At 37.0% G+C, this 26606-nt stretch overlaps 1 protein-coding gene across 3 annotated transcripts in view; it reads left to right on the top strand.

Annotated features, from left to right (window-relative positions):
• Nucleotides 1-26606, top strand: part of TNPO3 (transportin 3) — an 83547-nt gene that overhangs the window by 17302 nt on the left and 39639 nt on the right. For all 3 annotated transcript variants that reach the window (XM_068973136.1, XM_068973135.1, XM_068973134.1), the window contains exons 2-6: nt 10477-10677; nt 11639-11712; nt 13054-13210; nt 23085-23228; nt 26331-26506. In XM_068973136.1, coding sequence (XP_068829237.1) covers nt 10477-10677; nt 11639-11712; nt 13054-13210; nt 23085-23228; nt 26331-26506 — 752 coding nt within the window. The remainder of the gene's footprint in view (nt 1-10476; nt 10678-11638; nt 11713-13053; nt 13211-23084; nt 23229-26330; nt 26507-26606) is intronic.

The raw sequence follows: 26606 nt of genomic DNA, 5'->3' as shown, positions 1-26606 counted from the left end.
AAAAACTATGATAACATAATGAGCATTAGAAAATGCAGATTTTATATTTGGTTTAGTTGCCTCAGATTACCTGCTTTTCTCACTCTCTTTTTTTTTTTTTCTGTTTCAGAAATACTGGTAATATTTCGAAGTAAGGTCATTCTAGAAAAGATTCCCGTTTAGGGAAGACTTTTAAAGTTTTCCTTCCCTGAGATTTTTCTGAGATTCTTAAATCTTCAGATTTTGGCTAGGAACATATTGAGCTTCATTTCATTGCTAAAGCAAAATATATTGAAAACAAAACCAAGGCTCCATACAAGAAAGGCAAGCAGAGTTCAGCAAATGAGGACTCTGAATGAAAAACATCTCATCCTTTCAGGGCCCTTGTTTTCTTTATCTGTAAAGAACTGGTTTGCTTGTTTTCTCTTGCTCTTTCACTTTCTAAACATTGTGGATTCTGCTCTTAACAGCTTACTCCTAATCCAGTAAGTATCCCAGCTACCTAGCTTTTGCTTTGTGTTGGGGAAGTCAAAGAGGTGTTATAGATTGATGAGATGATGGCCTCTTGTCATTTTGCTTCATATTTAGTAATTTAATATATTCGTGTGTGCTTTGTGTCCAATAATTTACGACCTTATGGACTATAGCCCACCAGGCTCTTCTGACCATGGGATTTTTCAGGCAAGAATACTGAATTGGGTTGCCATTTCCTACTATAGGGGATCTTCCTGACCCAGGGATTGAAACTTGCATCTTCTGCATTGGCAGGGATTCTTTACCCCTGAGCCACCTGGGAAGCCCCTGATTTAATATAGATTTCTTTATATTGCTCTATGGCTAGGGAATTTTTGAAAAATGCAGAAATAATTAAGGTTGTTCTTCACAAAGAGTCGGACACAACTGAACGACTTCACTTTTCATTTTCACTTTCTCCTTTTGAAGAGCTTATAATCTATTAGAAAAGATGAACAAAGGCCCAAATAATTACAATATAAAGTACTACAATTGAACTGTTGCCGTCAAGGGTACCTCAGTAGTAAGGAGAAAGGATTTCTCCTCCAGTATTTTTCTTTCTCTCTGGCTTTCATGAGTTTGAATGCCATGTGTTCAGCATTTGTTTGGGAGAGTTGGGGGTTGGGTCACTCCCTGTTGCCCTCCTCTGGGGCACATGGGCTTCAGCACCTCCAGTGCCCAGCGTTCTCACTGGTGGGGCTTTCTCAGTGATTTTCGTCCCCTGTGGCATTCACGCTCGGCCTTGCATCTGGTGGGTCTTGTGCAGGATAAATTTTTTTACCCTTCCTTCAGTGGTAGGAGACCTGGAGACCTCTGTGGTGGTGGTCTTATTATAGCATGATGGGCTTAAGACCTTGTGCCCTGCCCTGTAGGGTGGAGGGTTTCTTCTGTTACCTTTAGTATAACAGCAGTGGGTCTGTCTTGTGCCTTGGGGGCTGGGGTGTGTGACATGGTTTGCTGCCCCTCCCACACCAAATAAGTAGAGGAGAAGGGTCTGGTCAGAGCTTTTTGTATCCTTTCTGCAGTTGTGGCTACTCCTGTCCTCTAGGATTGTGCCACCAGAGAGGTTTTCTCTGGTTTCCTGCTCGATCCCTGTTCTTTCTCCTGAATATTTGGCGAAGTTGCGTGGATAAGAGCCTGTGGTGGTGTGAATTCCCGCTGAGTCTCAGGGGTTTTATAGTTCATAGTAGCCAACCATCAGTCTTTATCAGTTGTTAATAATTTTAATTGAACTTTTACTACCTGGCTGTCTGGTGTTCCACATCTCTCTTCTTTGTCCTGCCACAGTTGAACTAACACTTGTCTTCTGTCTCCTTGGAGAGGTGTCTTTAATTTTTAGTTTACTTGCTTGTCCTGGGACCTGAGCTTCCTGATCATTTAAGAAAAGTTACTGTGTTGTTTGATTTTATTTATTGTTACCTGGAAAGCAGTGTTCTTTTCAATTTTCTACATCTTAGGTAGATGTGGAATTCCACTCAGGCATATAGATTCATTTATTTTAAATCCCACGAGATATTGTTGCTTTATATAATCAGTGTTCACAGATATTTACTCACATACTTAGCCTTTCCATTATTCTTCATTCCTTCCTAATTTCCATGTTTCCTTCCAGAATTATTTTCTTTCTGCTTGAAGAACACCCTTTAATTTTAGTGTTTTCTTCTTTGTTCTATTAGTAATGAACTCTTCCCTATTCTTTTTTTTTTTTGTCTTTTAGTCTCAGAGTGTCTAAATTTTGTTGGATTTTGGAGGGATTTTTTTGCTGGGTATCAGTAACCAACTGACAGTTATTTTCTTTCAGTGCTTTGAGGGTACCTGATTCCCATTTTTTTATGTTGGCAAGTCAGCTATCGGTCTAATTAACTGTTTCTCTAAAGGTAACACATATCTTTTTCTCTGGCCTTTAAGATTTTCCTTTTTGTCTTTAGCTGTTTTTTAGCAGTGTTATTTGATGTGCTTAGGTCTGGTTTTTCTGTCCTTAGGGTTTACAGATCTTCTTAAACTGTGGCTTGGCGTCTTTTATCAGTTTGGAAATTCCTCAGCCATTATCTTTAAATAGTGCCCCCCCCCCCTTTTTTTTTCCCCGCTTTTCTCCTGAGGTTTCAGTTATATGTTTGTTAGATTTTTTCACTTATATCCCATATGTCACTTACATTCTTCCCCTTCTTTACCTTCTATCCTTTTTTGTATTTGTACTTCAGGTCTTATTTTTCTATTGACCTATTTTCTAGCACAGTAATCTTTTTTTCTGTTGTCTAATTTGCTGTTTAACCCTTTCATTTGGATACTAACATTTTTCAATTCTACTATTTCCCTTTGATTCTTTTTTTTAAAAATAGAGTCCATTTCTTAATGGAAATTCCAAATGTCTAATTTCTTGAATATGTTAACCAGCTACTTAATTTTTCCCAACTGTTTATTTTGAAAATTCTTAACTTGAAAGAATTGTATTGTGAACACTGATTCATAATAAGCGCTCTCCTCAAACTGCCTGTTCCCATTTGCTTTTTGTCTGTTTATTTTTTCCCTTTTGGAATCTTTCAGAAGTAAATTGCAGATTTTATAATGCTGTCTCCCTAAACACTTTTGCATATTGTTTGTACGAACAAAGACATTCTACTAAACTAAAATCATTGTCATATTAAAGAAATTGAACATTGATCTATAATTTTGTTATCAAATACACAACCCATGTTCAAGTTTCCCAGTTGTTTGACAGATTCCTTGCTTTTTAAACATTTATTTTCCCTAATACAGGATCCACTCAAGGGTAATGCATTGTTTTTAGTTGTTACATCACTTTAGTTTCCTGTGTTTTTTTTTTAAATGATAGTGATATTAAAAAACAAATTCAGGCCCATTTTATCTTTGTTCTTAATATGACCCACTTACTGTTTTGTCTTACTGTTTTCTCATGATAGTGTTCAGCTTAAGCCGTTTTGGAAGAATCCTGTATGAATGAAAAATTGTTTTCAGCAGCGAAAGTGAATCACATTGACTCACTCAAAATCTGTTCGTCCTATTACTGGTGATACTGAATTTTATCATTTTGATAGAGACATCACAGTTATTTTAGTTCTCATTTGATAATTCTGTTATCTAGATAAGTTATTTTCTATTGTCTGTTTCTACCCCCAGCCCCCTCTTTTGCTTTTATTTGATAAATACTGAATATATTGTTTATGAAAAGTTGAGCTAATCAGTGATGTTTTTCTCCTGAGGTAATTTCTTTTGTTTCTGACAGGATTTTATCATAGGACCAGATTCCTTTAGTCTAAAAAGCCCTTAGATTTTGATAGGGATTGCACTGAATCTTCCCTGTAGCTCAGATGGTAAAGAATCTGCCTACAGTGCAGGAGACCTGGACTCGATCCCTGGGTCAGGAAGATCCTCTGGAGAAGGGAATGGCAATCCAGTCCAGTATTCCTGCCTGGACGGAGGAGCCTGGCGGGCTAAAGTTCGTGGGGTTGCAAAGAGTCAGACACGACTGAGCGACTTAGCACTGCTGCTGCTGCACTGACTCTGTAGGGAACTTTGGCTAGTTTCAACAACTGTAGAAGTCTGATCCTTGAACTTAGAATGTCTTCATTATTAGTGTCTTCTTTAATTTCTTTCACAAGTGTTTTGTAGTTTTCAGTGTAGTTTTACGACTTGCTTTATTTCTGAATATTTTGTTCTTTTTGGAAGCTCTTGTATAAGTGATTGTTTTCTTAATTTCCTCTGCAGCTTATTTATTGTCAGTATTAAAAACAACTGATTTAGGGGTGTTGACTTTGTATTTTGCAACTTTGCTGAATTTCTTTATTATTTTTAATAGGTTTGTGGAGAATCTTGAGTATTATCGACATAAAAGATCATGTCATATGTTAGCAATGATCATTTTACCTCTTGTCCAATTGGAATGCCTTTTGTTTCTTTTTCTTGCCTAATAGCTCTGGCTAAGAACTTCCAGTACTGTGCTGAATAGAAGTGGGCATCTTCTTTTTGTCCCTGAGTTTTTTAAAGTTTTTTTAAAGAGTTTTGAAAAGTTTTCAGTCTTTGAACTTTGAAATGATGTTCATTCTGGGTTTTTCATATGTAGTCTTTATTATGTTGTGACAGTGTCCTTCTTTAATATACTGTTGAATTCGGTTTGCTAGTATTTATTTTAAATTTTTTCTTTTTTTGCATCAGTATTCCTAAGGGGTATTGTTGATTTGTAAGGGTTGTTTTTTTTTTCTTTTTTCTTCGTAGTATTTTTGTCTGGCTTTGGTATCAGGGTAATGGTGACCTCATAGAATTGGGAAATGTTTCCTCGCTTTTTCAGTTTTCAGAGTGAATCTGAGAAGGATTGGTGTTAATTCTTCTTAAAATATTTGATAGAATTCACCAGTAAAGTCATCTGGGCTTTTCTTTGTTGGAAAGTTTAGATTACTGATTCAGTCTGTTCACTCATTATAGTAATACAGTCTATGCAGATTTTCTGCTGCTTCTTGATTCAGTCTTGGTACATTGTATATTTCTAGGAGTTTGTCCATTTCATCTGGGTTATCCAGCTTGTTAGTGTACAGTTCATAGTATTTCTTATAATCTTTTTTATTCCTGTACAATTAGTAGTAATGTCTTTACCTTCATTTCATTTCCTTTTTCTTAGTTAAAATCTAGCTAAAGGTCTTCCCAGGTGGCTTAGACAGTAACAAATTCACCTGTAATGCAGGAGACCTGGGTTTGATCCGTTGGTCAGAATGATCCCCTGGAGAAGGGAATGGCTACCCACTCCAATATTCTTGCCTGGAAAATTCCATGGACAGAGCAGCCTGGCAGGCTACAGTCCATGGGGTCGCAAAGAGTTGGACATGACTGAGCGACTAACACTTTCAAAGGTTTGTCAATTTTGTTAATCTTTTTCAAGAATCAAATCATGGTTTTTCTATGTTCTATTCTATTTGTCTTTGTTCTAATCTTTATTATTTCCTTTCCTATTCTAGCTCTGGGCTTAGTTTTTTCTTTTTCCTTTTTTTCTAGTTCTTTAAGATATAAAATTAGGTTGTTGATTTGAGTTATATTATTTTCATTTAAGTGTATATGTATAGCTATGAATTTCCCTTTTAGCACTGTTTTCACTCCATGGACAGAGGAGCCTGGTGGGCTACAGTCCACGGGGTCGCAAAGAGTCAGACACGACTGAACGACTTCACTTTCACTGTCACTTTCACTCCATCTTGGATGTAAGTTTTGGTATGTTGTATTTCCATTTTCATTTGTCAAGATGTCTTCTTAATTTCCCTTCTTTGACCCATTGGTAGTTTAATAATTGATATTTAGTTTTTTCATATTTCTGAATTTTCCAGTTTTCCTTTTGTTAATTTCCAGTTTCATTTCATTTTGCTTTATTTATTTATTTGGTTGTGTGGCGTCTTAGTTGCCACACATGGGATCTTCGTTGCATCATACACATCTTTCCTTCTGGTAGGAGGGCTCAGTAGTTGCAGCTTGCTGGCTCTAGAGCACAGATTCTGTAGTTGGGTGCACAGGCTTAGTTGCCTGGCAGCATGTGGAACCCCAGACCAGGGATCAAACCTATATCCCCTGCATTGGCAGATGAATTCTTAAACATTGGACCATCAAGGAAGTTCCCTTTTTACATTTATTAAGACTAATTTTGTGGCCTAACATTTGGTTTATCCTGGAGAAATTTTAGCCTTTTTGAGGTACCTTTGCTGTTTCCTGTACTGGCCCCAACTGGAAATCTGGACTATTTACCAGTCCTCTTCCTTGGTGAGCTCTGAATTCCACTTTTTATCTCCCCATTCTTGTGAGATTCCCCTAAACTCTTCAGCTTCTTAAGCCTCCTGTCTTCCATTTCAAATACATAAGTGCCTTGAGGGGAGAGGTAGAGCCAAATATTAGGCTGAACTCTCCTCTTTCTTGTCTCTGGAATCTGTAGCTCATGTTCTAGATGTTTTGGTAGTTCTGATGTCTTCAAACTAGTTCTTTTGATATTTAATTCATTTTTTTCTATTTGTTTTTGTCTGGAAAATTGATGTAAAGCCAGCTAGTATGGTAAAACCAGTGTTGAGATACTTGATTAGTGCTATGAACGTTACGGCTTCAGATTGTTTAGGGAGCATGTAGTGCATGAAACTAACTCCTATTATTAAAAAGCTTCACTGTGCTTTCCCCCAAAAAAATGTAATTTAAATTTTTACAAAAAAGATTTTATGATAACATCTGCATCTTCATTTTTTAAATGTATGCCTTGGGGATACCTTTATATTAGGGCTGCAAATTCATATTTATTCTTAAAGACAGTTCCAAAGGACATGTTAAATAATATTCAAACATCATCAACGGTGCTTGAAAAATAAATCTTTGCATCCGTACACCCAAGTTAACAGTTCTGCAGAGGGGCATATCTGTTTTGTTTTGTCTTTTGGTTCTGCCCTTCATTTTTGAGATTTCTATTTTTAAGGACATAAGGGTATTTGTCAGAAATACAGATAAAATTTATACAGAAATACAGTTAAATATTAATGAGAACGATATGATTGGTGTTTTTTGCTAGTTTCTGCCATTCAGATTAAAGCACAGCATGACACTGCACCATCAATGCACTTTTCCGCAAGTGTTCTAACCTGGTGGGTTGACAGGTTTCACTAGAGAGAAAGACTTCATACTACTTTAATCTGATAAGCAGTACTGAATTTTGTTCTGTTTCTTAAACACAGATATAGGAAAACCACACAAAGCAAATGTATAACTTGTTGAATTAAGATAGATGTTTTGAGTGACTTAATCTTCTTTCTCTCCCTGTTCTGTAAAGGAATCTGGGTCATTTGACTTCTTGAGTTAGTTTCCCTACAATCTTGATTTTGTTTATTACGTAGTTAGGATTCAGTTCTACTCTCCTGTGTATTTCCTGCAGATTGCCACCTGGATCCTGAGGCTTAATGAGATGCAGGTTTGTTCCTCTGTCCTTGTGGTGATCTGCTCTTTGAACAGGAAACACATAATGTCTGATTGTCTGTCTTCATGATCTACTACTGTGAAACAAATTATCCTGAACTCCCAAGACTTTGTGACTTAAACCAGAAACCATTTCATTGTATCTCATACCTTTGTAGGTCAAGAACGTGAGGAAATTCAAGCAGGGCTCTGTGAATGATTCTTCTCCATGAGGCTCCATTTGGTGGATGAACTCTTCTGCAGGCTCTGAGATGACTTCAGTTACATGCTTGACACTCTGGTGGCAATGGCTGGAAGACTTGACTTAGTTGGGCTTCATTTGCTTTCCATGTAGTCTTAGGCCTCTTTCCCGTCTCTCTAGCAGAGTAGTCTCAGTTTTCTTAATAGTAAATGTTAAAGAATTTAAGGGATTCCCTTGTGGCTCAGCTGGTAAAGAATCTGCGTGCAATGCAGGAGACCTGGGTTCGATCCCTGGGTTGCTGAAGATCCCCTGGAGAAAGGAAAGGCTACCCACCCCAGTATTCTGGCCTGGAGAATTCCATGGACTATATAGTCCATGGGGTTGCAGAGTCAGACACGATTGGGTGACTTTCACTTCAAAGAATTTAAAACCACCACAGTAACCAGTGAATATTTTGGGGAGATAGTTTGTTGTATTTTATCATTTATCCATGAGTCTTGCTTGTAGCAATTATTTCTGAGGTGTTCTAATGGTGGTGATTTTCTATTCCCCTCCTTTCCTTTTATTAACTAGCATTCTTCTGTTAAAAAAAAAAAAAAAAGATGTCTTATATCCTGCAAATAACCTCTTCTCATTTATTTAGTTGTTACTCACATCAGTATGTACTCATGGATTTTGTTTTATTTTTGAATTATCCAATAGTATCATAATTTGTTACTCCCAGGTTTTGTAGTTTAGGCCTTTGAGAGCTTTTTTGGCACCTATGTCCTTTAGTTTTTAAAATATTTTTTTGGCCTACTTTCCTTGTAGTGATGCTGTTCTGCTCATTGTCGTCCCCGCCCCACCCTCACCCCCACCCATTGCTATATATATGGCATTTGAACTCAGTGGTTTCTTTTTTGTGAAATTATTTATTTATTTATTTACTTAACTTTTAGAAGGAGGCATAGCTAAGGAAGTAGTATCTCCAACTTCATAGAGCCTCCTTTTCTGTTGTTTTCAGATAGTATTTACAGATACGGTGGTTTGATTTCTAAGATTTCCTAGCTTTGTTCCCTCTTTATCCCCTTTGTCTCTGTTGTACTGTTCTGTATAGTATTCTTTTCACAGCAGTTTCTCCTCATTTGGGGCCTTGCCCTGACTTCAGGTTTAAGAATTGATAGAGGCTAGGCGGTTCCATCTCCTTAGACCTTACATAGGCCTGTTTTACTCACTTGCTTTTGGATTGGGCAAAACCTTTTCTGTTTTCAGCTGCAGTCTTCAGATGGTTTCTCTGTGTTTTCTAGTGACTGCCTGTTGACACTTTTGGTGTTCTCTCCTCTTAGATCCATTAGATACCTTGTTGTTTCTCTCTGCTTCTATTTTTACTAAGGTTGAAACAGACCTTTACTAAGGTCTTACAGATGTCACTGGCATGTCCCCATCCACTTATGTTTTGGAGTTCTTGGAGATAACTAGATAATACCTAGTTTTGTTGTAAATGTCTATAGTGTTTTGGTTTTGCTCTTTAATTGCTCTTGTTTTCATGAGGGCACTTATGGTTATTCTAAGGCTTGCTATTGGCTATTTTTAAAAATATCAATTTGAGCAAGATGTATTTTGATGGCATATTAAATCATAGGTATGCTTAGGTTATTGGTTAGACAATGAATGGCTAAAAACTATGTGGCTTGGGAGATTTTTTGTGACATGGTAGGGATAAAAAGTATAAAAAATTAATAAATACATTTTATCAAGAAGGAAGTTAATGTTTCATGCTTGGTTTTCATCAACTTATTACTTGATTAAAGCTAAGTCTTATGTCCTAAACATTGTGAGTTTTAGAGTCTCTTTTCAGTTTACCTTGTGAACTTATATAGGCCATTTCTTTGACTTTCCATTTATCTTTGGAAAGATCTTGAAGAATCGTTGTGTATTACTTGTGAAGTGCTGTCTTCATAAGAAATTAAGTAGATAAATCTATGTGATCTCTCTCTGTAGTTGGCTCTGTTATTGAATTGAGATTGAAAAAAATTTTCAGTCTGTTATTACCAGCCCATTTTAGCCTGCTCCCATGAAGAGGCAGTTTGATATAGTTTATCAGTTGTTAATTAGTTGCCTGCTTTATACTGAATGAGTTTGTTCCTAGAGTATCTTTCAAAATAAAACTTTTTAGAGTCTTACAAGTTTTTATAACTTGTAAAGAAACCAGATTTACAGGGCCCAAATTCTGTGCTTTTGTTCTGTTTGTTATTTCCATCGATGCTCCTGTGAAAATGATTTTAGTAGCATATGTAGCACTTTGGCAGATATAAAAACATAAGAAAATTAAGTATGTGAGATAGTTTTTCTGCTGTTTTAGTCAGCAACTAAATATTGAAATGTAGGCCTATTTAAATATGAAATACCAATATATTCTCCTATTTATGGATGTTATGATAGCTTCCAAATACAATTCTCAGAGTGAACAAAAGCTTACTTATTTTAAATGGATAGGAGAAGAAATATCCAACTTATAGATTAACATTGGGAGCTATACAATGACAGTTTTATTAGAAACTTTGAGACATTTTTCTTTATACTGTCCCCCTCTACACGATTAATAATTCTAATCAGCAAGACTTAGATTTCTTTATTCAATTGATAATTTTCATGCCTTCCTAGAATCAGAAGATTTTAGTTAGTACTTTTGTTGAGCTCGGCCTATAAAAATATGCAGTAGTTTGAAGTTTTGACTGAATTGGTTGTTAATTTATCTTTCAGATTTTTTCTTTCATTATACTTCAGTCTAAATAAGTTTGTATGTGTATTGAGGTTCCATGGCATTAAAGTTGTTTAGAAAAGTAGTTTTTATGACTTTTTTTTTCTGTCGCTTTTAGGTTCATGCATGGGAGATTTCAGACCAGTTGTTACAGATCCGGCAAGATGTAGAATCATGCTATTTTGCTGCACAGACCATGAAAATGAAGATTCAGACCTCATTTTATGAGCTCCCCACAGACTCTCATGCCTCTTTACGGGACTCATTACTAACTCATATCCAGAACTTGAAAGACTTGTCACCTGTTATTGTAACGCAGGTAAATCCTATGCTTCTCTTTAGGAAAATTTGTAAGGCCATTTGGAATTATCAGGTTAATTTTGATTAGTAGTGCTAGGCCATGAAAAGTGATGTTAACTTTTTAAAGACTCATTGCTGTATTCTTAGAAGTGAATAGAACGTGAAAAATTTACATCTTTGTATTTATCTTAGAATTCATTTGATATCAGACTAACGTAAATAACCAAATTGAGGGAGGTGTTTAGGTTTTCACAGTCTCATTATGTGTGTGTGTGCACATACACACACACACTCTTATTACTTTGTAGATGATAAAGTACTGTCCTGGGTCAGAGGTCTACATAGTTGCCTTTTTAAAAAGTCCTTTCTGGACTGATTAGCTATTAAAAAGTCTCATGAATGAAAATGGTAAACTAGAGCATCTGGCCTTTCCACCTTAGATAGGGAAATACATTACAAAGGAAAAGTGGACGACACTTCAGTGAATACATACTCACATGTGTTCTCTGCCTGGCATAGAAGTGCTCTTGAAGAGGAAGGAGGCTTTTGCATAAGACTTCAAGATAAGAAATGAAAGCAGAAGGGATATGGCACTCTTACTGAGTGAGTCAAAGGGCTGACTGTCAGTAACTTTGGCTTTTTGACAAAGTATAAGTCCATGAAGTTCTATGGTATTGGCAAGTAAAAGTAAGTATTGATATAATCTGAGGAAAATCTACAGTCTGTTCTTTCTGACTTCTTTTTGTTATGTTTTAATTTGGTTTTACATTTTTAAAGGTTAAATTTTAAATCCCAGCAATTTGTAGTTAACCCAGAATTTACATGATACATAGTTGTAGGGGTGAGAAGAAGAGTGGTATCGCAGTCTAAGTTGCCATATTATTTGGAAGAAATTTAGTTTCTTTGCATTCCAGTTAATATTGTTGGTAACTCTCTTTCTGTTCTGTCTATTCATTTATTTAATCTCTCTTTTTACTCAGCTGGCTTTAGCAATAGCAGACCTTGCCCTACAGATGCCTTCCTGGAAGGGATGTGTACAGACATTGGTGGAAAAGTAAGTAGCTTGTTTTGACTATAGGCTGGCGTTTGGAATTACCATTAACCTACATAGAGAAATTTGTTAGCAAAAGCTGGACATCTGGATTATTTCCCCCAACTTTCCAGTATTCTTGCCAGGATAATCCCCTGGGCTATAGTCCATGGGGTTGCAAAAAGTCAGACATGACTGAAGGGACTGAGCATGCCCAAACTTCGGCATAGAATTATTTACTGTTAACCTTTGTTACAGTATAAGAAAATGATTTAAAATTTAAATACTCCAGAGTATGTCATATGGAACGTTAAAGACTCATATAGTTTATACACACACACACACACACACACACACACACACTCTTCTTGAATTAACTACAACAAAACCTTTTGTTGCCTAGTGGATCACTCCCACTAACTGTCATATCTATGGTCTTTATAAAAATATAGTCAGAATGTTTATTCTTACTAATTGGGATTCATTTCATGTCTATAAAAAGGACAGTATTATTTTTAGATATATGGAGCTTGCTGCTTTGAATAAAGCATTTCCTCATGATCTTGGCAAGATAATCTTGATATTTGCTTGCATTTTGGCATTTGGTTAGGAAATTATTTTTAAACAAAGTGCGTGTCCTTTTTGCTACCAACTATAGTGTATCATTAAAACCTTTATGTAGATAGTTTATTTTTTGTTTTAAGAAACTTTTTATTGATAATATTATGCATGCTCCTTAAAAAAATTCTAGCAGTATGGAAGCTTTCAAAGTAAAAAGCAAATACTTTCGTCTCTTCCTATTCATATATTTTATCAGTAACCACTATTAGTGACTTACTGTATAGCCTCTAGACTTCCCTTTAAGCATTTTAAAATAAAGAGGTGCATACATGTATTAATATGCATAAACATGTGTTTTCTTCAGTTATATGTAATATGTTTCATATACTTTTTTTGTGGACATCATATGTTATGACATAGATACTCATTATAATGTCTATATATTCTCCATTGTATGATGACTGTAACCTTTTTTATCCTAATATGAAGGACCTTTACATTTTCTCAGTATTTTTGCTATTATTAAAAAAAAATACTTGTGCATATACATCTCCATGTGTGTGTGAGATTTTTCTGAAAGATAAATTTCTGCAAGTGGAATTGCTGGGTCATAAATTATTGTGCAAGTTGAAAGTTTGATTTCTAGATGTCTTTCCAAAAGAGTGTATCGGGTTTTTATCCTCTTTAACTATAGTGAGAATTCTACTTTGTTGTCATGGGTTATTCTGATGACTGTTTTTATCTCATGTGATTGTGTATTTTTGGGCTCTAAATAACTTATAGCTCTCCTCTTTTCTTACCTAGATATAGCAATGATGTAACTTCTCTGCCTTTTCTGCTGGAGATCCTTACAGTATTACCTGAAGAAGTACATAGTCGTTCCTTACGAATTGGAGCTAATCGGCGTACAGAAATTATAGAAGATTTGGCCTTCTATTCTAGTACAGTAGTATCGCTATTGGTATGTTTGAAATACTGAGTTGTTACCTATGTGCAGAAAGCTTTGGTGGTTATTTTGTAACTCAGTAGCACTATTGTAAAATAGCTTTCTTAGCAAAATTTGGCAATGATAATACTATGGTGTTTATATAACACCTTACAGTTAAAAAATACTTCAGAAACTATACTTTTTGAGCTTCTAAGTAATGCTGTCAGGGTGGTATTGTCTCCATTTTATGAATGAGAAACAGGTTTTAGAATTACACAACTGCTAATTCAGAATTTGAACTCAGGTCTTCTGATTACATATCCCTTGTTCTCCTCGTTCCTGCTACCAGCTGTAGGCTCTTGAGTAAGGACTGTGCTCCAGGAACTGCATATAAATTTACTTAAGGAAAGGATCCTCTCTAAGAGATAAATTGAGAGTTTTTGATAGGGTGGTGGTACAGGACTTTACTTGACCTTTGAATAATATCGTAATTAGAGAATATACTGTTGTTCTTATCCTTTTTGATTAGGTGGAAATTTTAATGCCCTCGACCAGGGTAGGTAAATTTATGGTTCATGGGCTGTTTGTAGATGAAGTTTTACTGGGACACAGTCATGCCTCTTCAGTTACATGTTGTCTGTGGCCATAATTTTGGGCTAACACAGCAGAATTGAGTAGTTTTCAGAGACCATATGGTCTGCAAAGCCTAAGATATTTACTATCTGACCCTTTTGTGGAAAAATTTTGCTGATTCCTGAACTAATAATTAGTATTAAATTGATTATTTAGCCCATATACCACTTTTAAGTCTTGTGTCTAGGTCAATTTTCTTGACAGTGTGGTTATAGTAATTTTTCAGGAATGTATTTCAGTATTTCACCATCATAGAACTTTTCATTTGAAAAACAAAGTTTTGTTTAAAATTGTGTTCATTAGAAGTTCATTGGAAAATTATTTTTTTAAGTTAAATATGTTTTCAATTAACCATTTATTTTAAAGAAATCGTGTAATAGAAAGTTAGAAAATATAGATAATCAAGTTACATTCAAACCATCTATCACGCTGTTAATCCTTTAGTATGTATTCTCTGTGAACATGTATACAGATTTTGAAAATCCAAATGAGAATATGCTTCACCCACCCTTCTGGAGCCTGCTTTTCCAGTCTTCCAGCTTCATCTTTCCATTTCAGTAAATTTTTATATCATCTAATAAATACCTAGACCATATTCACATTTCCTGAGTTGGTCCTAACATATTATTTGTAGCATTTTTTCATATCAATAATTAGTCTAGAACCATGCCTTGTATCGAGTTGTTATGGTCACATTTCCTCTTCTTCCTTTTTTCACAATGACACTGATTTGTTGAGACTGGACTAGTTGTTTTATAAAGCATCTTCTTACCTCCTGGATTGTCTTTGTCTTTGTGTCATTTAGTTTGTTTTTCTGTTCTCTATAATTCCTCTAATTGGAAGTTACATCTAGAGCAGCCCTACTCAGTAGGAATTCCTCAAGGGAATTAAGCCTTAAATGCCCTAAAGTATCTATAGTTTCTCCTATATACCATTCATAGGATGATTGATAAAATAGACACTCAAATCATTTTCTGCAAGACTTTATTCTTTCCCAGGAACTTGGTAAGAAACACTGAAAGACTTTGATGGGTTAGTTTTAAAAGGTTAAATATTTTTAGCTAGAAAACAACTTAGATATTTCATGCTGCGATTTATCAGAAGATATACTTTTTGGTTGACCTTTTGTTAGTGATGCTATGCTAGGATTGACTAGATTAGAATGATGACAGTTTGATTCTTCCATTTATAAAGTTTGTTTCTCCCCTTACAATATAATGCAGTTTGTATGAATGTTAAATTCTAAGTTTGTAATCCTTGCCTTAATAATTTCATCATGGTTTGCAAAATAAACTTTTGCTAATTCTTTCTTTCTACATGTATATTAACATTCTTCTGAGTTCCCACTAGACAGGCGGGATGAATCTTTAATTTTTAATTATTCTGTTTTCTCTATAAGGATTTTGTTTTAAAGATTACTTAAATGTTGCTTTTTCCCCTTGACTTTCTCTTTATGGTGTATTATGGGCCCGTGAGTTTCATTGATTCAGGGTCTTTGCTTAAGTTATTCTTTTGATGCTTTAAATGTTATGACTTTGGCCACTGGAGCATATCTTTATTTCCTCACAGGAAAATATAACTAGTATTCATCTAGTTACTGCCCCAGATCTAGAACCCTTGGTTCCTTTTAGTATCAGTTTGGGTCCAGTCAGGAGAGAGAAATCACCTATTAATTTATTGGGACTGTTCCATATAAAGAATGTTTAACTACTAACAGGCATCTGTAGTAATAAGGGATTGTCTAGTAAAAGGTGAAGAGAGCTCTAAAGAATATAGAAATAAAACAGATACAAGGAGCAGTCATTAAGGTCAAGGCTAATATAGAGTTTCTAGGGAAGGAAACTCAGTCCCTCTTCCAGGACTGAGATTCAAACCCTGTTGGTGATGGTTTGTTCATGGTTAAGAAGTCACTGTGGTGCTACATGCCACTGAAAATCTCTCCTCTCAAACTTGCTAAAAATCTGCTTTCTAGGAAGGCCAAGAAAGTTGTTAGGGAAGGTATCTCACCAGAGGCACTGTGCAACAAAATCAGCTGGGTGTGGGAATGCCAGCAGAAGCTACTGGCCACTGTGCACTGTAGGCACTGGAGAAGCTAAGTGCACTGAATCTGTAAAGAAGAATGTACATTCCTTAGGAGACAGGAGCAGTCTGCTGAAAAACTGTTGTTGAGGATGAGAGTTGGTGCTGGAGAAAGTGCTGGCCAATGTACTGCAAGAGCTGGACACCAGAGAAGCTATGAGTCTGGGGCTGAAGAAGCTGCGTGTTCTTTAGAAGGCTGATTAGTGAGCACACTAGAATAAGGAAGCAAAACGCTTTTCCTTCTGCACTTTCTCTTTAGTGACCTTCTGACAAAAAGTTAGTGCCAGTTGGCACAGGAAAAAATATTTAAAGGGCCCAGATCCATTTTCACAGAGTAGTTCTAAAAGGGTGAATTTGGAGCTGAGAGGCAATAGCTCTGCAGCGGGCCACAGTCTTGCCTTTTAACTTAGCTCCCATAGGTGCTCTTTTACACATATTTAAACACCAGTGCAGTGGTGTAACAAGCAGATAGAAAATATGGAACTACTACAGTCCTCACTTATATTGATTACAAGGCTGTAACTGGTATATATGGCTTTTTTCTTCCACAACTCATTTCATGTTTTCTCTGCTGCTATAGGTTGAATATTTGTGTGTGCCCCTGCCTCGAAATTCATATGTTGAAAACGAATCCCCAAGGTGATGGTATTGGAGATGTGGCCTTTCGGAGGTGCTTAGGTCATGACAGTGGAGCCCTCATGAATGGGATTAGTGCCCATATAAAAGAGACCCCAGACAGCTCCTTTCCCGTTTATGCCATGTGAAGACACAGTAAAAAGACAGTTGTTTATGAAACAAGGAGCAGGTCCTCAGCAGAGACTGGTGCCTTGATCTTGGACTAACAGTCTCCAGAACTGTAAGAAAGATTTCCATTGTTTTATAAGCCACCTATTCTGTATTATTCTGTTAATAGCAGCCTGAATGGACACCTGCCCTGACCAGAAACTTCGCTGCTTGGGATTCTTTACTCTGTGAAGTTACCCAAAATTTCATTCCCAAAAAGTCTGAGCCCTCAGTCATCCTGCTTGTGGATTGTTGTTTCTGTAGTTTTCCATTAACCTTTTGGGCATGGAAGTAACAAAGAGACTCCCTAGAAAATCCTCTGGGTTCCAGACCTAGAACTCCTTGCTTTGATTATATAGAAGCAATACAGTATTTCACTGGTAATTGTGATTTGTCACTCTAGTCTGTAAAATAACTCCTTTTCCTGTTGGTTCAGTGGCATAAGAAGCTCCCATTGTCCAGGTGGTAGTAGTATATTCCAATTCACTGGAATTATTTTTGAGTTTCCTGGTGGAAACACACCTTCTTTGGGACCCAGATCTCCAAACTAATTGAGCTCAGAGTTGCCCATTAACTGTACTTCCTGTACTCTGATATGAGTTTCTTGATTTGATATGATACCATCATGGTTAGATGTGGTATTCTTTGAGTCTATGAATGATAATGCTGACAGAAGCATTACAAGCAGGGAAGACAGTTCTATATCCAGAATTTGGGTCTATTCCTATGAGAACAAATCTCTGCTTCCTCCATGATAGAAGCCAATATAATCAGTGAACCTGGTCCCCATGGCAGTTGGTGCCACTGGGGACTCAGTGTTCGTCTCTGCTGTTGACAGACACTCATCAGTAGTGTTTACCTGTTAAGCCTTGGTAAAGTGGAAATCCGTGTTAATATATGTTTAGCCTCCATCCCTACTACTCTGGCCACTTTGTTTATGAACCTATTGAGCAAGCACTGGATGGCTAGGGAAAGAGGCTGACATTGTTAGAGTTTGTCATTTTGTCTATCTGTTATTGGGAAATTCCATTATAGCAATGCTCTGGTGGGTATTCACATCGGGCAGAAATCTGTGCCCATTTATATGTCATTCATATACCTCTTTCTCAGACTTGCTTGTCACCAGTCTTCCAATCTTGTTTCTACCAAATCCCTGATCATCCATCCAAATGATTGACAAGGGTCCATGAATAAGTGGTGATCCAAATTTCTGGTCATCTCACTGCAGACATGGTGGACAACTATACATACTGCTTGAAGTTATGGCCACTAGGTGGGTTTTCCCTCAGCATTGGCCTTCACTGTGGCCCCGGAGTGGGCCTGGAATGCTGTAGCTGTCTGCCTTCAGGTGGTACCAGCATATGCAGATCAATCTGTAATCCAGGCTTGAATGTTTTCTTCTTCAGTTATCCAGTTGTAAAGACATCCCAGGAGGCCACAGGCATGGACTGAAGGAGGTGAATCAATGCAAGAATAAGTGGTGTCAGAGAATCTGAGCCACCTATATTCATGTAACATTTTTGTAGTTTCCAAATCTTCCTATACTCAACCTCTATCATTTTCATCTGATGACAAGTCTCTGTTATGCATGCCCAATCTTAAGACTAGGTAGTTCAGACAATACTTAGTTCATGGTGGGAAGCTCAGGCCACATGATCCCCTGATGTCCTATGGATAGGCCTGCCCAGGTCTTATAGCAAGCCAGAAGCTGATTTTCAAAAGACAAATAGTTACCTGCAGAAGAGTGCATAGATTTGTTCCAAAATTCTAGATATTTGCACTATAATGTTCCTATTGGTACTTCCCAGAGACTCCATACACTCAATGAAGACTCAAAGAAGTATACTTGTGTCAATGTTTGGCTCAATCTAGTGTTATAGTCCAGCCTTCCTCAGTCTAACACCTTTCTGCGTGTTTCCTAGGTTTCTTCAGACACATATAAGTAAAGTTTCACAGTTCTGTTGGTGTATAAGTTGTTTCCTCCAGTTCCCTTAGAACATTCTGAGATTTGACCCTAGTTTATGAGTGTTATTGGGGATGTTTGTGGAAGGTGTTGAAGAGATTGGGCATCTTCTTTCAAGGCCTCTGTCTCAGATAGGGTTATTACAGGGCTTTGAAGCTGAGGAAGGCTTGTCTCAGACACTGGAAGGCAGAGGCTACTTCTGTTGGAAAGGAAGACTCAAAGTGACTTGGATTACCAGTTTCATTAGGGTCCAACTGGGTGTCCCCATTCCAAACTTCAGAAGTCTGCTGTTTGCCTGTCAATTTTAGAACTTTGGCATTAGAAACTTGATAGGACTGTAAATTCAACGGTTTGTAATTCAGCAAGCCATACAATTAAATTTTGTATATGAGTTTGAGCAATATTATAAGAGCTTCATTTAGAGCTGTCATGGAAGTTTGCTAGTTCTTAGACTGTGACTTGAGCTGGGTTAACAGACCCAAGCTTGTAATTTTGTAAGCACTCAAATGACTAAAAAAAATTCAGCAGCCACTATAGTCCTTATAGTTATTATTACTGCCATGATGATCAAGTGCATTTAGCTACTTGGACTTGATTTAGCATTTCATCATAATTAATGATAGATGATATCATCATGATATCTGAAAAATATTGATATATCCTTATGGGACTTATTAAACTCTATAAGTCTCTTGTGTCTTTTGTCATGTTTTAGAACTTAGAGGATGAAATTAGTCCACAATTACCAAGAAAAATATGTACTTGGCTGTGATAGCAGATACTGAAGACTTCTTAGAACTTTTTTCATTTAGTTCCCCCATGTTCTCTTTAATGTTTTTATTCTATATTTTCTTCTTGTTAGTATTACATTTTGTGGTCCATTCAAATGGACTTATTCCTAAATATTGTATTGAACTTTAAAATTTTTTAAAATATTATTATTCTTGCTCTTGAACTAAGCCTGGACTCTAATATTTTTCTCCCTTCATTTATTCTCCATTTTGTTAATTCAAGATCAATTATTATTTGTTCTTATTCAGTCACTAAGTCCTGTCTGACTCTTCGCAAACCCATGGACTAGAGCACACCAGGCTCCTCTGTCCTCCCCTCTTTCCTGGAGTTTGCTCAAATTCATGTCCATTGAGTCAGTGATGCTGTCTAACCTATCTCATCTTCTGCTGCCCCTTTTTCTTTTAGCCTCAACCTTTCCCAGCATCAGGGTCTTTTCCAGTGAGTGAGCTGTTCACATCAGGTGGCCAAAGTATTGGAGCTTCAGCTTCAGTTCTTCCAGTGAATATTCAGGGTTGATTTCCTTCAGAATTGACTGGTTTGATCTTCTTGCAGTCCAAGGGACACTTGAGAGTCTTCCAGCACAATTTGAAAGCATCAATTCTTTGACACTCAGCCTTCTTTATGATCCAACTTTCACATCCATACATGACTACCAGAAAAGCCATAGCTTTGACTGTACATGGACTGTTGTTGGCAAAGTGATGTCTCTGCTTTTTTAATACACTGTCTAGGTTTGTCACAGCTTTCCTTCCAAAGAGCAAGCGTCTTAATTTCCTGGTGGTGGTGGTCACCATCTGCAGTGATTTTGGAGCCCAAGAAAATAAAATCTGTCACTGCTTCCACTTTATCCCCTTAGGTTTGCCATGAAGTGATGGGACCAGATGCCATGATCTTAGTGTTTTGAATGTTGAATTTCAAGCCAGCTTTTACACTCTCCTGTTTCACCCTCAGTAAGAGGCTCTTTAGTTCCTCTTTACTTTCTGTCATTAGGGTGGTATCATCTGCATATCTGGGGTTGTTGATATTTCTCCTGGCAATCTTGATTCCAACTTGTGACTCATCCAGCCCAGCATTTCAAATGATGTACTCTGCATATAAGTTAAATAAACAGCTTGACAATATATAGCCTTGTCATACTCCTTTCCCAATTTTGAACCAGTCAGTTGTTCAATGTCCAGTTCTAACTGTTGCTTCTTGACCCATATACAGGTTTCTCAGGAGATAGGTTATGTAGTGGAACTCCAATCTCTTTCAGTTTTCCACAGTTCGTTGTGATCCACATAGTCAAAGGCTTTAGCACAGTCCATAAAGCAGAAATAGATGTTTTTCTGGTACTCTCTTGCTTTCTCAGTGATCCAGTAGATGTTGGCAGTTTGATTTACCTTTTCTAAACCCAGCTTGTACATCTGGAAGTTCTTGGTTCCTATACTGCTGAAGCCTGTCTTGAGCGATTTTGACATAACTTTGCTAGCATGTGAAATGAGCGCAGTTGTACGATATTTGAACATTGTTTGGCATTGCCCTTCTTTGGGATTGGGATGAAAACTGACCTTCTCTAGTTCTGTGGCCACTGCTGAGTTTTCCAAATTTGCTGACATTCTGAGTACAACACTTTTTTAACAGGATCATCTTTTAGGATTTTTAATAGCTCAGCTAGAATTCCATCACCTCCACTAGTTTTGTTGTAATCCTTCCTAAGGCCCACATGACTTTATATTCCAGGATATCTGGCTTTAGGTGAGTGACCACACTATCGTGGCTATCTGGGTCATTAAGTCCTTTTTTGTATAGTTCTTCTGTATATTCTTGCCATGAATACACATGAAATGGTCCCTTGATATCTCTAATTTTCTTGAAGAAATCTCTAGTCTTTCCCATTCTGTTGTTTTCTTCTATTTCTTTGCATCGTTCATTTAAGAAGGCCTTCTTGTCTCCCCTTGCTATTCTCTGGAACTCTACATTCAATTGGGTATATCTTTTCCTTTTCCCTTGCCTTTGGCTTCTCTTCTTCCTCAGCTATTTGTAGAGCCTCCTCTGACAACCGCTTTGCCTTCTTGCATTTCTTTTTCTTTGGGGTGGTTTTTATCATTGCTTCCTGTACAGTGTTACGAACCTCCATCCATAGTTCTTCAAGCACTCTGTCTACCAGATCTAATCTTTTGAATCTATTCATCATCTCCACTGTATAATATAAGGGGATTTGATTTAGGTCAGATGCGAGTCTGAGTGAACTCCGGGATTTGGTGATGGACAGGGAGGCCTGGCGTGCTGCAATTCGTGGGGTTGTAAAGAGTCAGACACGACTGAGCGACTGAACTGAACTGAACTGAATAGCCTAGTGGTTTTCTCTACTTACTTCAGTTTAAGCCTAAATTTTTCAATAAGGAGCTCATGATCTCAACCACAGTCAGCTTTTTAGGTATTGTTTTTACTGACTGTATAGACTGTCTCCATCTTTGACTGCAAAGAACGTAATCAATCTAATTTCAGTATTGACCATCTGGTAATGTCCATGTGTAGTCATCTCTTGGGTTGTTGGCAAAGGATGTTCTATAACCAGCATATTCTCTTGATAAAACTCTGTTAGCCTTTGTTCTGTTTCATTTTGTACTCCAAGGAGAAACTTACCTGTTACTCTGGATATCTCTTGACTTCTTCCTTTTGCATTGCAATCCCCTGTGATGAAAAGGACATCTTTGTGTGTGTGTGTTTGTGTGCTAGGAGATGCTGTAGGTCTTCAACGAATTGGTTAACTTCTTCAGCATTAATGGTTGGGGCATAGACTTGGATTAATGTGATGCTGAATGATTTACCTTGGAAACAAACTGAGATCATACTGTTGTTTTTAAGATTGCACCCAGGTACTGCATTTTGGACTCTTTGTTGACTGTGAGGGTTACTCTATTTCCTCTTAACAGATTCTTGTCCATAGTAATAGATATGATGGTCATCTGAATTAAATTCTCTCATTTGAGTCCCTTTTAGTTCACTGATTTCTAAGATATCAATGTTCAATCTTGCCATCTGCTGCTTGACAGTGTCCAGTTTATCTTGATTCATGGACCTAACATTCCAGGCTCCTGTGCAATATTGTTCTTTATAGCATCGAACTTTACTTTCCTCACCAGACACATCTATAGCTGAGTGTTTGCTTTGGCCCAGCCAGTTCTCTCTTCCTGGAGCTATTAGTAGCTGTCCATCCATCTTGAGTGGTGCTGTACGGCATGGCTTATAGTTTCATTGAGTTATGCAGACCCCTTCGCCATGACAAGGCTGTGAAACATGGAGGGGCTGAGATGATGAGTGCTAAAGACGATTCTCTTGATAAGATTATATTAATACAGAAGTGGAATCTAAGAAATATAGTTGTTTCTGAAACATATGTATCTTTGAACCTCTGTGTAGTTCAGCTTCTTAGGTTAGAAAGTGGAGATAATAAAGATAATAGTATATACATCCTTGTACAATTTTAGTGGAGATTAAATTAATTAAGAGCAACAAGACAGTGTCTGGCAAGTAAAAAGCACTTTTAACTGTTAGGCTGTTATTGCTATCCTTCTCAGTATCATATCTATAAAGTAATCGTAAAAATATTTCATTTTTTAACAATGTATGTAAAAATTGGTGTTATTTTTATAATTTTTTTCTTCTTTTCAGATGACTTGTGTAGAAAAAGCAGGAACAGATGAGAAAATGCTTATGAAGGTCTTTCGCTGTTTGGGAAGTTGGTTTAACTTAGGAGTTTTGGACAGTAACTTCATGGCTAACAATAAGTTACTAGCACTCCTTTTTGAGGTTTTGGTAAGTAATGGCTTCATTTATGAAATGACTTCTGTTTATTTCTGGCACATAGTCACTTACAGTAACTGCCCTTATGGGATATAAGAGTGTTTTTGGAGTTTTGCAGTGTGAGTAGGAAGTGTGTGGTAAGAAAGCAGCACTGTCCGTTCCTTGTTGCCAAATATCACATTAAGATATTATTTTCAGTGCTCAGAATAGAATGAGTTAGGTTTAAGAGAAAAGCAGTTTTATATGTAGATCAGTGATTTACATATTAAAATTCAAGTAACAAAAGTACCATTGGCATCTTTTTCATTATTTTTAAAATATTAAGTTGTGTGTTTCTAATAATGACCATTGGGTGGTTGAGACAATTACAGATCAGAATATTATCTTTGTAGTTGAGATAGTTAAACATTGGTGAAGTCTCTCAGTCGTGTCCGACTCTTTGCGACCCCGTGGACTGTAGCCTACCAGGCTCCTCTGTCCATGGGATTTTCCAGGCAATAGTACTGGAGTGGATTGCCATTTCCTTCTCCAAGGAATCTTCCCGACCCAGGGATCGAACCCAGGTCTCCCACATTGTAGACAGACGCTTTACCATCTGAGCCACCAGGAATAGGGTATGTATAAGATGAATTTTGGGTTTTTGAGATTAAAAGTCATGTCTTTTTATATACTGGTACGTTTCTTTCTTAAACTTTAATAATGCCTAGTAGTACATTCCTCTGTCTTGGTTGATGGGAGTGCTTAGAATAAGACTAGTTTTTAGAACAAAAAGCAGCAGTATCTCAAGCACAATTGTTAAATGGGTCTTTGGAGGTGGGTGTGACTTTGTCTCTTTCTCCTTGATGGTTTTCCTTCCATGAACACATATTAGGGTAGAAATTCTGTATTTCCATTCTGGGTGTACGCTGGTAAACTATTTAGAAGATGCTAGCATGGTGGGCTGCAGGCCATGGGATCTCCAAGAGTCGGACACGACTGAGCGACTTCACTTTCACTTTTCACTTTCACACAGTGGAGAAGGAAATGGCAGCCCACTCCAGTGTTCTTGCCTGGAGAATCCCAGGGACGGGGGAGCCTGGTGGGCTGCCATCTCTGGGGTTGCACAGAGTCAGACATGACTGAAACAACTTAGCAGCAGCAGCAGCAGCATGATATTAATTGATATCACTGGATTTAAGAAGGAACAGGAAAATGGATTCTTCAAGGAGACATTTTAGATATTATCTATAATGTTTTTAGTGTATTGTTGCTGTCATTCTTGCATCAGAAGCTAAAATTCAGGAAAATTAAAATGCTAGTAATTGTTTTGCTAATCATTATCTTTGTCTCCATGTCTGTTGATGCCATACCTTAATGACAGTAATTCTGATTTTCATCTCACCAGGTTGTGTGAAAGAGTAGTCAGTATTAAAAAATCCAGGTCCTTTTTTTTTTTTTTTAAAGTATATAAATACGATAACGTATGAATGGAGGACAGGCTAAAATACACTTCAAACTTCAATGATGACTCTTGGGAACTGAGATTGGGGTAAAGAACAAACTAAGTAATGTGCCAGATATATTGCTATTGTTTTCTCTATTGATCCAGTGTCATGACCAGTCCTCTGTTACTTAAGAATGTTTCTAGAGTCAGGGTCAGATATATTCTCATTCTTATATTCTTTCAGTGGTTTGCAGTCATGCCACATAAAACTAAATAGTTTGCTTTATGCTAGGGCCTCCCTGGTGGTTCAATTGTAAAGAATCTGCTTGCAATACAGGAGATGTCAGTTTGATCTCTGGGTTGGGAAGGTTCCCTGGAGAAGGAAATGGCAACTCAGTGCAGTATTCTTACCTGAGAAATCCCATGGACAGAGGACCCTGGCAGACTACAGTCCGTGGGGTCACCAAAAGGGTTGGACATGACTTAGCAACTAAACAAATGCTTAGGCCAGGACCTTATTATATAGCTTTTTTTCTTATAGTTCTTAAAATATATATATTTTAAAAATAATAATTGATATATACAAAAGAGTAAATTTGAACATTTATTTAACTTTTGAAACATTGTAGTACAACGAATATTTTTGAGTTCACCACCACTCAAAGAATAACCTAATGAATAATTTGTGTCTTTGTGCTTTTCCAACCCTGATTTTATAGCTTTTTACCCCCTTGGAGATTCTAAATGTCCTTGTTTTTTATTATTCACAAACGACCAGTATGCCTTTACTAAATTTATCCAGTCTCTGGACTGTTTAATAGAACCCCTAGGGGCCTCCCTCCTTTAACCTTCTACTATGCTCTAGTTTTTTTTGTTTGTTTGTTTTTGTTTGGTTTTTTTCTTTTCTTTTTTTTAAAATATGCTCTAGTTTGTATCAGTTGTGCCTAGTTGTCATCCTGGGACTTCTCTTTACTCTGCTGTGGATTGGATTAACCTTTTTTTTTTTGGACCCATCTCAGATACTTTCCTCAGAAGGATATGTGGGAAATAAATGCTGAGTTTTTGCATGCGTTCCTGAGAAATATTTTTATTTCATTCTTAATTAATGATTTAGCTTAGATATAAAGTTCCAAATTCACTATTCTTTTTCTTCAAAATTTCCAAGGCCTTGTTTTCCTATATACTGGCAGGTATCATTACTAATGAGATGAATAACTTGATTTTTGCTCCTTTCTAAGTTACCTTCTCTTTTCCCCAGAAGCTTTCAGAACCTCTGTTTAACCTTAGTATTCTGAAATATCACAGTAATGTGTTAGGTTTGAGTAATTGATATTTGTTGAACCTTTTCACTTTTAATAGTACTTGAATATCAGAAAAAAGATGGAGAAGATTTCCATGGAAAATAGGGCAGGGAACACAAGGCATTCCAGGAGGGACTAGTAAATGGGAGAAAACATGAATTTTAGAAGTCATGTGACCATCTATGATTGAGGTACCAAACGGCAGATTTGCTTGGCAAATAGGGAAATAATAGTCAGAAATAGGAAGATTGATGGATGTTGTCTCGTTGGAGGCCATGAATATTAGGCTGTTATGCATATATAAAGTACATGTTCAGAAACAGGTTTTAATTGCTGTCCTATTGGATTACAGCTTAATTATCTTACTTCCCTATTCCTGCTACCTCCCAGCAACAGGATAAGACCTCATCGAACCTACACGAAGCTGCTTCAGACTGCGTGTGCTCAGCTCTCTATGCCATTGAGAATGTGGAAACCAACTTGGCATTAGCCATGCAACTTTTTCAAGGAGTCCTGACATTGGAGACAGCCTATCATATGGCTGTGGCACGTGAAGATTTAGATAAGTGAGTAGTTATTAAGGGCAATAGACCATACAGCCTGGGATTCTTTTAAGTCACATTCTGTCCATCCATATTTTGCCACTGAAGCCCTGTCTCTAGCTTC

This window comes from Capricornis sumatraensis, chromosome 5 (assembly GCF_032405125.1).
Source record: "Capricornis sumatraensis isolate serow.1 chromosome 5, serow.2, whole genome shotgun sequence".
Lineage (NCBI taxonomy): Eukaryota > Metazoa > Chordata > Mammalia > Artiodactyla > Bovidae > Capricornis > Capricornis sumatraensis.
This window is presented reverse-complemented; position numbering and strand designations above follow the sequence as displayed.